Source organism: Symphalangus syndactylus, chromosome 1 (genome assembly GCF_028878055.3).
Source record: "Symphalangus syndactylus isolate Jambi chromosome 1, NHGRI_mSymSyn1-v2.1_pri, whole genome shotgun sequence".
Lineage (NCBI taxonomy): Eukaryota > Metazoa > Chordata > Mammalia > Primates > Hylobatidae > Symphalangus > Symphalangus syndactylus.
The window spans coordinates 156,689,864-156,703,756 of NC_072423.2; the positions used below are offsets into that span (position 1 = coordinate 156,689,864).

General features: G+C 39.1%; 1 protein-coding gene across 2 annotated transcripts in view; it reads left to right on the top strand.

Annotated features, from left to right (window-relative positions):
• Positions 1-13,893, top strand: part of CSMD1 (CUB and Sushi multiple domains 1) — a 2,032,824-nt gene that overhangs the window by 1,628,692 nt on the left and 390,239 nt on the right. For both annotated transcript variants that reach the window (XM_055289255.2, XM_055289263.2), the window contains exons 22-23: positions 2,084-2,253; positions 7,501-7,657. In XM_055289255.2, the coding sequence (XP_055145230.2) occupies positions 2,084-2,253; positions 7,501-7,657 (327 nt within the window). The remainder of the gene's footprint in view (positions 1-2,083; positions 2,254-7,500; positions 7,658-13,893) is intronic.

Sequence of the window (13,893 nt, forward strand, 5' to 3'; positions counted from 1 at the left end):
TGACCTCGTGATCCGCCCGCCTCAGCCTCCCAAAGTGCTGGGATTACAGGCGTGCACCACTGCGCCCTGCATGTAAAGCCATTTTTCTTCAGCATTACACTGTCTGCACATCATCAAATCGCTAACAGAGAAGGAGCACTGTTCAAACACCAGCAGGGTGTGCGCTGGAGTAGGGAGGCCCAAGTATGGAGCATGAGAAACACATCACTTGCTTTTCCCTCCATATTTATATATATTTATACATTTATATCATAAAATAGAGTTTATGATATAAATATATTTTATATATATAGATATAATATATTTATAATTATATATATTATATCTAGATATAAATATATTTATAATATATATTTTTATATATATTATATATTTAATAATATATTTATAATTATATATATTTATATCTAGATATAAATATATTTATAATATATATTTTAATGTATATTATATATTTCATTTATTTATAATTATATTATAAATTTATATAATTATAATATAAAATATATATTTATATATTATATATTTTTATATATGAGTATATATACATATATATTTCTGTTAAAATGATTTTTAAAGTATTATAGTCCTACAAATACATCATTATAGTTATATAATTCTATCACTGTAATTTCTTAAAATGATTATAAATTCCCAATGGCATCTTTGAGTCGCCAGTTGCCTGCACCTCTCCCTCAACACTTGCACCCCGAGACCCACATCCAAAGCCTGCCTTTCTGTCTTTATTTAAGGAGGATGAGGGAGAAGTGAACCCAGGTTGTCAAGAGTTTTCCTCTCTTTCTCCGCACACCCTTCCACATGGCAGCATTCTGAGATTCAGTGTGCACAAATCGTTGGGGGGCAGTCATGGATCTCCAGCAACTTCCTGCTGTCAAGTGGATTAGGATATCATGGCCAGTGATGCAACTGATTGTGTTCATTGTCAAAGAGGGAAGGAGGGTGTGCAAGAATCCGCATCGTGGCAGTGGGCATGCAGAAGTCATCTGCAAAATTCTGCAATACCTTGAGCAACCCACTGGAAAAGGAACACTGTGCATCTTTCTCTCCCACTCTCAGTACATACCTGGCATCTAACTGGTGCTCGGTTTCCAACCTGACAATTATTCTTCAAACGAATAGCCATTCTGTGGGATGTTTCCATCAGTGTGCTGGGCACATAGTCTAGTCTGTAAAATTGTCAGTGCAGACTCCTGTGGAGCTCTCTTGGCCCACAGAAACCTCTGTGTGTGTGTGCACCCGTGTATGTAGCCACTTTATTTTTCTGTGATCCTATTGGACTTAGAATTTTGGAGCTGAAAGCATTCTTGACCTAAACTGTTCACTTTCATAGTGAAACAGGTGCTGAAAGGTTAAGTGACTTTCTCCAGGTTGACAGAAAGTAGAGAGTTGTATTTATTTTCACTTTGACCTCGTTAAGAGGAATTTTGTTTAATACAAATTTAGATCTAGAAGTCAATTATCCTCCTTCTTCATTGAGAAAGAGGGAGAAGCAGATATTTACTGCCATTGAATGTTCTTCCATCCTAAGACATAATGCTAAGGCATTCAGGGCTGTGACATCCTGAAGATAACTCAGTGGTTTGGTCTGTCATTAGATTCCCCTTTGAATGCATCCCAGTTGATGCCATAAGGTATCAATGAAGGAAAATGCAGAGAAACAATGGTAGAATGGGAGCGTGAGAACTGGTGGGGACATTTCATGAGGCAGGAATGAGGCGGGTGGGAGAGGTGCTGTGACAACCTGACGACACAGCCAGTGAGCCGTGGTGGTGGAGCACCTCTGTTTTATTCTAGAACTCTCTGTATGATAGCATGCTGCTTCCACATAGTCAGAGGTCATTCTGTTAATAAGACAGTTTTGAAAATGAGCTAGCTGGGGTATCTTTTTTTGTCCAGTTGGTAAAACAATAAAAAAAAATCGCTGATCTATTTTAAAATAATATATTATTAACAGACATACATTGATAGAAGAGGAGGCTATCATGATTTTAAAGTTTTTAATCTGTTAAAAACAGTAATTCCACTTTTGAATCCTCTTTCTCTAATGTCCTATTTATTTTAGCTGAATGTGGAGCAAGTGTCAAAGGAAATGAAGGAACATTACTGTCTCCAAATTTTCCATCCAATTATGATAATAACCATGAGTGTATCTATAAAATAGAAACAGAAGCCGGCAAGGGTATCCACCTTAGAGCACGAAGCTTCCAGCTGTTTGAAGGAGATACTCTAAAGGTAAAAAGAATCTTCAACATCATGACTTCGACTTTTGTTCTCAAAAAACATATTGTCTTTTTTCTACATATAGGTATATGCACATATTAATATATCTTTTTATATATGATTATATTTATTTACACAATGAGTTTGAGAAGGTGTAATGTCACTTCGTTTAGGACAATGTATGTGGACTTTGAAATAACTTTGTGGATAAACCTAGATCTAACATTTATTAGTCCAGCACCTTGTGAAAGTTATTTAACAAACACTTTTGATCTTCAGCTTCCTTATGTGTAACAAAATGCCATTGTACCTACCTTTTTCGACTGTCTTGAGGATTTAATACAATAATATAAGTGGATGTTCCTAGCATTGTGTCTAGCACATAGTTGTAATTATTAAAACTTGCAGGGTACCCACACCAACCCTTTTTGTAGTTAATCTTGATTTTTAAATGTGGTCATACTGTGGAAAGCTGGAAAGGTTCTGAAGTGATAATGGAGATAAATGCAGCCGCGGTGGTCAGATCACAGATGGGGCTGATGAGGAGAAGCCAAGCCAGGACAAGACAGAACCTCAATATTGATTGCAGGGGTACCCAGGTCCTGCCTTGACTGACAAAATCCCAGCCCCAACTAGAAATGCCCCTTAACTCCTAAGACTTCTGATATAATTTTCACCTCTCCTGTAAGTATTTCAATAAATTGGGAACCTTCCACGGTCTAGGGGCTGGAGAATGGGCAACGTGGCCTCAAGGCACTGAAAAGGAAAAGTGTTAAGCAACAAGAGCTAATGCTGTAATACTGTCTTGTCCAACCCGTGGCCCACAGGCCACATGCGGCCCAGCACAGCTTTGACTGGAGCCCAACACAAATTCGTAAATGTATTTAAAACATTATGAGAGGTTTTTGTGATTTTTTTAAGCTCATCGGCCATCGTTAGTGTTAGTGCATTTTACATGTGCCCCAAGACAATTCTTTCGACATGGCGCAGGCAAGCCAAAAGATTGGACTCCCCTGCTATAAATCATCCGTCCAATCACCTGCTTATTTCAGCGAGATGAGCAATTCAGTTGGACAGAACCCTGGTTTCTGGCAAGAAAGGAATATGTGGCTCTTTTTATTCCCTTTTTAAAATTCTATGGTTTTTCAATTAATTTACATCTACCTAGATGCACATAATGATGCATTTTAGATTCAGTACTGTCAACTCACTTTGAACTATGAGACTTATAAGAATATGCAGAAAGCCAGCTAAAAGGGAAAACACTGTTTTTCCTCCCTTTACAGAATGGCTGCAATGGAGCCCCCGTCGGGCTCCACTTGACCTCATTAGAAGCTATGTGCACAGGTCAGGAGAAGCTTACAGATTAAAGGGCCTTACGTCCTCCTAAGGCCGCGTTTGACTGTATTTCACTGTCATAATTTAGTAGAGTGGTTTTATTCTAGTTGTTCTTTCATTTTAATAGTCTTTTGAAAGCTCACGCTGGCAGTATGAGGGACTGTAATTAAGAAGTGGTTTTTAGGCAGGAAACTAGCACATTCTTACTAATCTGAAAAACAAAATAGTTACATTGCAAGTAGGCATTTTCTGAATTTTTTAATAACCTCAAATTTAGAAGTCAGTAAGCCTTTAAGGCGAAGTTTTAAATAACTCTTAACTATACTTTAGTGCAGGTGAGTGATTAGAGATACTGCCTAAAATATACAAGGATAAATATTATTGGAATGGAAGGAAGGAAATTATGTTCATTTGTGATTGCATGCCGTTTAAAGTTGATTATAACAAAAAGTTTTTTTAAAAAAAGTGCTTCTCACATTTAATTACAGAGAAGCTGTCAATCATATAAAATGCCTACACATTTTGCAGGCATATATTTTGTTAAATATGCTAATAAATATCTCTGCTAAAAGTGTTTATAGTAAAATTTTTAATTTTCAACCTAATGCTGTTCACATTCATCCTTTGCACATACTGTGATGTAATAATAAGGACTAAAATTTTATATACACGCACCCCCTGCACACATAAATAAACGTGATGTTTTCTGGTTTCATGTGGAAAAATCGTGTAAGAGGTATCGAGCTCTCAGAAACATGTCGTGAAAGGAATATAGAATGGAAAAGGCAATTAATTTTGGAAATAAATCTGCAGGGTGTAGTTTCTGTAAAACTGGGAAAGGTCTCCCCAGAACTTTCAATACTGTCACGATAGCATTCTGTATGATGTTCTCCAATCCGTGATCATCTCCTAACCCAGCAACATCCCTTGGAGTATAAGGCATTGATTAAATGCGAAACTCTGAGGACGGTTTGTAGTGCACATACTTACAGGCTTGTGTTAAACATATGAATCCCAAAGGCTTTCTCTAATAACTGAAAAGAACCCTTTGAATCTAGCTACTTATAGGTGAAAAAAATATAACTAGGAAATGTTGTACAGAACAAGTGTAGCGCGTTCCTCTTGCAATTGGAATCAGAAATCAAGTCTTCTGACTTCCAGTCCTATCTGGGTTTTTGTTTGTGATCAGAGTGAAACCTGAACCCAGATTTAAACTTTAGAGAACTGACAGGGGAATGTTCCATGTTAATCTATGACATACCCATTCTCTGGGGTATCGGTAGTTGGACCCAGTGCTAATTGCTGATGAGGTGGATAAAGAAGGCAGGATTGCTGTTCTGAAGAATCTTATGATTCGGCTTTTGAGCTGTTCCTTTTTAGTGGTTCTAACCACGAAGCCACTGGGAGCAAGGTGCAATCTCTCAGGGATCCACTGTGCGCTTGGTCAAGTCCTCATGAGGACATGAGGAAGCCAAGATTCAGGAGAGCGGATGAGCTCACAGTGTGTCAGGACCCAGCAGGGGCTTCGCTGAGTGTCGAGTTCTTTTGTGTTTCCCCATCTTTATGGATTTCTGTGAATTACAGAGAGTTCCACGGTATACGGGTAGCCCAAGGCCTTCCTAGGGAGACCTGCACATTTTCTCTTTGACCCAGATTCCTCTGGACTTAAAACCATTTAGTCTCTGGATGTCAGACCCCAGCTCGTCTAATAAAAACATGGAATAAACCAAATAATGGTTTTTACACAATGACCTGGGACAATAGTCTTTTAGTAAGGAGATTAGAGGGTATCTGATTCTACCCCACTAACGTGTCCATGTTTAATTGTAATGAAATAACTACCCACAAAATTATCTTTTCTAAATGTATTTTCTCCTTTTCTGAGTATGTATATCTGTGTACATCCCTGGGTTTATATATTGATTGAAAGACAATGAAAGAAAAATTAATCTGTACAAAGAGGAAAGAAGTGGGGAAAATAAACAAACACACTGGAAGAGCCTACTAAGTCTCTGTTTAATTTTACTTAGGGCACCATTTTTCTATTAAGACAAACTGAACATTTTCCAATATAATGGAATAAATGTTTATTTTTACGGCCCCCTCCTAGTGAGGGAGGCAGGTGGATTAGCCGTGCCCATCTAGTGCTCTATTGTTATTGGGAGTGAGGACTGCTACACTGACTTTTTAATTTTATTTTATTTTATTTTATTTTAAGCTCTGGGATACATGTGCAGAAAGTGCAGGCTTGTTACATAGGTAAACATGTGCCATGGTGATTTGCCGCACCTATCAACCCATCATCTAGTTTTTAAGCCCCGCATGCATTAGGTATTTGTCCTACTAGAAAGTCAGTGCTGTTTCTGTTACCTGAGCCTCATGGCATTGGCAGAAAGTGTATGGGTCCTAAAACACTTTTACCTGATCCTCATTCAGAATATGACGGTGACACCGACCCACTTCTCCCCACCATGTGACCTGTCTCACCAAAAGCTGGGAACCCATGACTGAACCTTCCCTCTCCTGCCTGGTCAAAACCACGCCATGTCTTCCTTATCTTCCACATACTTATTACATCTGCTCTCGTTTTACAACTACTTGAGAAGATAATGCCGCATACAGAGCATTTTAAGCAACATCACACGTCTTCTGTGTTACTATTGCATGATGAGATACTTCTGTTATTTTTTGTTTGTTTGTTTTTTATTATTTAGGTTTTAGGGTACATGTGCACAATGTGCAGGTTTGTTACATATGTATCCATGTGTCATCTTGTTTTGCTGCACCCATTAACTCGTCATTTAGCATTAGGTATATCTCCTAATGCTGTCCCTCCCCCCTCCCCCCACCCCATAACAGTCCCCGGAGTGTGATGTTCCCCTTTAGAATGGCCATCATTAAAAAGTCAGGAAACAACAGGTGCTGGAGGGGATGTGGAGAAATAGGAACACTTTTACACTGTTGGTGGGACTGTAAACTAGTTCAACCATTGTGGAAGTCAGTGTGGCGATTCCTCAGGGATCTAGAACTAGAAATACCATTTGACCTAGCCATCCCATTACTGGGTATATACCCAAAGGATTATAAATCATGCTGCTATAAAGACACATGCACACGTATGTTCATTGTGGCACTATTCACAATAGCAAAGGGTTGGAACCAACCCAAATGTCCAACAACGATAGACTGGATTAAGAAAATGTGGCACATATACACCATGGAATACTATGCAGCCATTAAAAATGATGAGTTCATGTCCTTTGTAGGGATGTGGATGAAACTGGAAAACATCATTCTCAGTAAACTATCGCAAGGACAAAAAACCAAACACCACATGTTCTCACTCATAGGTGGGAATTGAACAATGAGAACTCATGGAGATACTTCTGTTATTACAAATTCAAGACGAAAGCCACCTCAGGCTTGCAGACTACAGAATGTGACAAGATTCCAGCACACTGTGTTGTCCTTTAGTGCATTCAGACAGAAGGGAATAGAAGGGAAGGGTATGTTCTTTGACTTACTCAAGAGTTCAGAGGAGATACTCAAGAATAAAATAAATCCTTCCCACTTTTATAACTGAACTAGGAGAAAAGGAATAAAAAGATAGATAATGAAACCTGGAAATGTAAACAAATTTTACTTAATTTTAAATAAACACAGAAAGGGCTCTTACAGTAATGAATATAAAACGATCTGAACAAGGATGGAATCTTTTGCCTCCAGTGTTAATGGTAAAGATAAAACTTAAAAAACAAATATCATTTAGCACTAAGTCCTTCATTTATCTTTCTATACACTATATGCCTTTTTCATTATCGTATAAAACTGCATCTTTGAAGATTTGGATTTCTTATTAACGTTGCTAACATAAGGATCCAATTAAGGCATAGAGGGACTCATGCTGTGAATTTTCCTCAGGTATATGATGGAAAAGACAGTTCCTCACGTCCACTGGGCACCTTCACTAAAAATGAACTTCTGGGGCTGATCCTAAACAGCACGTCCAATCACCTGTGGCTAGAGTTCAACAGCAACGGATCTGACACCGACCCAGGATTTCAACTCACCTATACCAGTAAGTGACATACGGCTTCGTCACATTCTTTTTTTATTTTGTCAGGATATGTCTGATACTCGGCTTATATTAAGTTTTAAATATTGATTTTTTTTCTGGCTGCCTACTGTGTTTTGGATTGTGGTTTAATTCTGTACTCTGTTGACCGGTTTGTATATTCAGACACATTACTAGCAGTTGCCTGAAATTTATCTAATTGGAAATATTAATTTTAATAACAAAATAGTTGGACCTGAAAAGGAAACATCTTAAAACATTTTAGATCTGATGGGCTTAAATATATTGATTGGAGTATAGTATACATTGATAAAAATTCATGTGCTTATATATGAAGGCTTTAGAAGAAATGTTTGATATAACCAGAGGTAATAGAGTTTGAATCTCACACACACACACACACACACACACACACACACACACACATATATTTATACATTTAATCATATATATGTATAAGCACACACACACATAACAACTACATAATATGTAGTAAACTATTTTCTTTTCAACACTAATTTTCAAGATGAGAGAACTAAGAGGCATACTTTGAATACTTGCCAAAGATAACAGTTTTAAGAGTTGGTGGAGCCAGGATTGAACCTGTAGCTCCCAGTTTTCGGTGCTTCCCGTCATTTGTATGAACAAATCAATGTGGAATATGTTTTTAAAGATGTAAATGAAGAAGCCAAAAGAACAGGGAAATAAAAGAGATGCTGTGTTTCAAAAGTAGAAATTTGCAAAATGATAACTGCCATTTTCAGCATTTTTAGTTCAGAAGTAAAAGAAAAAGCTATTTGGTGTGGGTAAGTAATTAAAATTAACTAATTAATTAAAATGTTTAAAGTATATAAAATTGTCAAATCCTTCACTCATCTGATAAATGTAAAAACTATATGATACTGAACATCATGACATTAGAAATTTAAAAGTTTGGGTTTTTGAGCATAAAGTGTGTTAGTGATGGATGCTTTTATTTGATGGATGGGCAAAAAAGGGCCTGGAAAAGATAATAATTACCCCACAGATCCAGCGCTAATCCAGGTGCCTAAGAGGAAGATTAATCACCTCAAATCCCTCTTAGGAGGAAAAACCACAGGTGAAGAATTGTAAGGCTTTGGGCAAAAAATAGAATAAGTGTGGCTGAAATCATGAGGAAACCAGTTTTTCACTTTTGTGATAATCCCATTGAAAAGATTGAGTAAATAGAAAGCCTATGAATTAATATTTATGCACAATAAACTCATAACAATTGATGTTACAAGATCAACCTATAATTATAAAATTTTTCCTGGAATTTTACTTTGCGGGATTTTGCTCTCAGAAAAGTCTCAGAGAGCTCTCATGAAACCGTTTTGCTTGCAGATGGAACGAATGCCGTTGTGATTGTTTTTTCCACTTCTCGTCCCTGTCGAGATGTTCAATGTATTTTGTTTTCTTACTTGGATGTCTTCATCCCCACTTCCTTGCCCCTATGCTAGTCTTAGAGGGACAGAGATACTTGAGAAGAAAAACTGTTTGAAAAGCCTGTGGGTAAATTAAATTTTGTCTAATTACGGGGAAGTTCCGTGCACACCTACGTTGTTCTTCCAACTCTCTTGCCGCTGAACCTGAACACATTTTCATTGCTTTTTCTTACAAATCCTGCCTCTGCTATGGCTCCCTGGGCAAAGAGCAGAAAACGCTGGCCTGGGATCCTCCCTCTCTCCTGGGACCTCACCCTCAACACTGCTGCAAGTTGGGATCTTACTAAGCTCACCTTTTCCCTTCCTGTGGCTGCTTCACAGAAAACCCATTGTGCTGTGCTCAGCTTGTATTTTATTTCTCATTACTTTTCCAACCCTAGTAACTGCTTCCCATGTTCCTCCAACTATTTCCAGTTAGAATGATTTCTCATTTATAAACACTTGGTCTCATTTTCTCATGGTGATGCAAAAAGTATCCAGAAGAAGATTTATGCATACTGGAATTTCAGGGGATTGGCATCAATATAGGGATACTGAGCTGTTTCCATAACTCTGAAGCCTCTTTTGTTGTCCAGGTAGCAGTTAGGAGGGTCCATGTGCTCCAGAGCTATGTGACTAGATGGAAACTAGAGGTGGTCAGCTTGTTCCATGATTATGTCCACCCTCCCTCACCCAGAAGGCTTGCATCAGTGGGCGATGCTCAGCCCTGCCTGGACCCCACATGGATACTGTGACTCTATTGCTTCCAGGCATCCAGCATCACTTTAGGATGGTTTGCGGTCACTCCCACTTCACTGAGTAACTTTGTAAAGCTTGAATCTATCCATCTGTTTATGGGCACTTTCCAATTCTATGGACAATTTTGATTACATAGTAGCACAAATGTTCTATAAATAGGAGAAAGAAATATTGGAGGGGATTGGCACTTAGATCTTATTATACTCAATTTGACAGGAGTAATTTTCTTGTTCTCCGTGTTTCACCTTTTTGGTTCCACCTACAAAACTCAGACTCTCCTCAGGTCTCCTTTGCAAGATTGTCTTAGAGCTGGAACATACTGTCTGATGGGAAAATATATTTGTAATAGAAAATTGGTGGTGCTGATGGCTATATAATCAAAAGAGTATTAACCTCACATTAAGTTGTTAGGTTTAAATATAAGTAATTAAGCATAAGAAATCCCCAGCTCCCCAAGGTGATCAAATACCTGAATCGAATATTTATCCCAAGAAGATGTCTCAGAAATGATGACTGGTTATATAAAATATTTTACTCAACTTATTAATGCTTAAGACTGTGTAAAGTCACTTTGAACTATTTTCAAAAGACTTTTGTAATTGCCTATTGCTAGTTAATTGCATTACTTAAGGAAACAGTATTTAAATGTTTCAGATCCATAATTAATGCATATACATGAGTAGATTAGAAAATGTCAACACAGAGTACAGTATACAGCTTAATAAAAACCCCTAACATTTTTAGAAATGGATTCAAACAATATTTCTGTATCCCTTAATATTTACAAAAGCATACACTTAGGTACCTTTCAACTTCGCAATCCCGGTAATTCCAGGTCTTGGGAAATAGCTCCTTCCACTCTTCTTCATGAATTAAAAGCCGAGTCTTCAAATCTTTTAGTCATTTGCTGCACACAGGGAGTGGTGTAATTGCAACCCAAATCCAGGCCTTCTAACTGAATACCAGAATTGTTGATGAACTTATTTTCAATGATTTTAGGTGATCCTGCTTGGGCGGGCATCGAGTATATTGACCGATATTGATACATGCAAAGGAATTGGCAGGGAAGAAAAGCCAGAGTATCTTTGGGCCAAATTGGAATAAATATGTTGGTGAATAGGCATTTATTAAGCAACTACTGTTTTCTGAATAGCAAGTCAGATCAACATAAAACTTTAAAAGTGTACCTTCATTACAAAACACTGCTTTTTATTACAGATTTCTCTGTGTTCTTACCACATAATATGCTTCTGGTGTATAATGATGTCGAATGGAGCCATAACCCATAGCTCTGTGAAATCGGGGACAATGAGTGTCCACTTGTTTGTACTTCTTCGCACCTTACACAGATGTGTGATCTCTGACATAAGAAGCTTAGAATGGATCATTGTCATTCAAATTGTATTCCCTGGTGACACTGAGGGTCCACAGAGATGTCTCAGGCAAGAAGAAGTAAGAGTTTCACCTGAAGTAACAGAAGCATTAGATATCAGAGTAGCCCTCTGAGGGTGATTTATTGATATCCATATAGGGTTTCTGGTACATGGACCAGCTTCGTCAATTATTTCAAATTACGGAACTGGCATTCTGATGTTAAAGTCCCATTGGCCCTCTGATGATACAAATCTATTTTGGTTACACCAATGGAACCAGATGTCTGAGCCTACAAAATCACCCAGGGAATGCTTTTGAAAGACAGCTGGCTAGCTTTCCTAAGGCAACCCCCATACCCTTGGCTCTTAAAAGTCTCACTTTTTTGATTGATAGAGAAGAGGACCCATAGTCAGAAACATCTTTAAAATGTTCTCCAAACAGAGGCTTGAAGTGAAGGGCCTGTGAAAATGGATGAGGAATTACAGATGGGTATAAAAGACATTCCAAAGAAACATTGAAAGGCTGGAGATGAACAATTGGATCTGGGAGATAGAGCTGCTACAATTCCATATGGCAACGTTGTACCAATTACTTTAAAAAGAAAAAGCCCTTTCTCTGGAAAGTTACGGTCCTCAGGATGCACCCTGCAGCAGTGCACTGGCCAGCCCTGAAAATGAATCAGCTGCATGGCTGGTATCATAGGAGAGGCCCTGCCTCTGAGCCCAGACACTTTGCAACAACAGTGTTTAATTTGGAGACAGGGAAATAGGGACATTCACAATTCCTTCTCTTCATCGTCCCCCACAACCCAATTTCTCATCCCTGGGTAATTTTCATTTTGGGGGGATCCTGAATTGGTCCCGTCATCACTATCCTGAATTCTTTGTCTATTCCTTTCTTGTACTTAGCTGTGTTTTGAGTTATACAATTTCCATTATTTTATTTATGTACTTGGTCATGGTCTACTGCCCTCATTCACTTGCTAGTTTCTGTTCCGTGGACACTAACTAAACTTGTCAAGAAATGCCCAGCACCCACACATGGCTAAGCTACTCTCCGGGCGTAGAGGCATGGATGCTTGGGTGACTTGGACATAGAGATGAGACAGGTATACACGTGTGGTTCAACAACTGGACTTAGACATCAAATATGTTGTGTCTTGTGGCTGGTTTTAGCACCTCAGAGGGATGACAGACTCCTTAAGGGGGTCCTTTTGTATTTGCATGTAGTTTTGGACACAATTCCAATCCCACAATGCCTGCTTGGCATTAAGTTTCATAAATGATATTGCTTGGGAAATAAAAGCAGCTGCCAAAGTAGGAAGCTGGAGAAGTGCCTACAGTGCAGACGTGGTGAGGAGGCTCATCAGGGAAAACCTACCCGAGCTTCCCTTCCACAAAGCGCCAGCGATTCCTGGCCAGGGGATGTTGGCAGAAGTTCGAACAGAGGTAGAAGAAACATCGTAAACACTTACGGTTTGGGTTTGTGGTGGAGCCACTCAAAGGAATACTTTTGTTTAATGACACAGAAAATAATCAGATCCCTATGGGCTGACTTTCTCTCTCCCCACTAGGCTGATTCCAGGTGAATGTGTGATCAGTGCCCGAACTCCTAGGGAGCACTTGATGTCAGCAGATGCAAGACTGGTCTTTCTTTGAATCATTTTGAGATGGCTGGGCTTAAGGCCATGGGCCGCTCTGTCCAGGCGCTGGTTTTGTGGATATGCATGCGTTCTCTGTACATCAGCATTAGACATAGCATTGATGAAAGAGTGGCCATCACTTACCGAGAACATCCTCTGTCATTCTTTACACCTATCTCATTGTTTAGGCAAGACTGCCAACCGCAAAGAGATCTTGGAAGCCACCAAAATAAACGCAAGCTTAAATTTTGGTTGTAGAATAAACCTTGTGGGTGAGGGTCAGGCACGGGTGTAGTTACGCAGAACAATGACTCTCCCTGGCTTGCTTCTAAGGGATGCTTCATAAATATGTGCTGAATAGATATAAAAATGTTTAATTAAAAATTGATGAATAATAAAAGCAATTTATTTCATCCAATTCGGTATGTTTATAAAAATCTGTTCTGCTTTTGAAAGGTTCTAGACTTTGAGATAAGTAAGAGGATGGAAGATGGGGATAGGGCGAGTCTGTTGTTTTGGTTTGTGGCAGAGTCATGTACTGAACCCTTTTCAATCTTCTTGTCATGCCCAGGGTTCCAGGGGATTAGTCAGCTGTGCTCTGGAGGCAGGGGGGCAGCAAGGCCTGGCCAACCCCAGCTCCCAGCCTCCCTGGAAAGTTACAGTTCACAGGACACACCCTCAGGCACAGCTCCTGTCTAATTCATATAGCAACTGGCATAAGGTCAATCTCCTCAAATTAACTGACTTTTTTAGGAGAGCACTATTACGAGGGCTGTGTTTTGGAGAAGGCTTGTTGGACTAGGAACTGACCATCTCAGACATGCTACAGATTAAGGTCAATGCCGGATGCTATATGAATTAGACAGGAGCTGTGCCTGTCCTGGAAGCCCACACACAGCCCAGGGCCAGCGATGCCTGCAGCTGGAGGCGGGACTCTGAATCTGTTCTGAAAACAGGAAGTTCGGTGTGCAGGGCTCTCGCCCACGCTGGGAACACTGTCTCTGGGTCCTCTGTCTGGT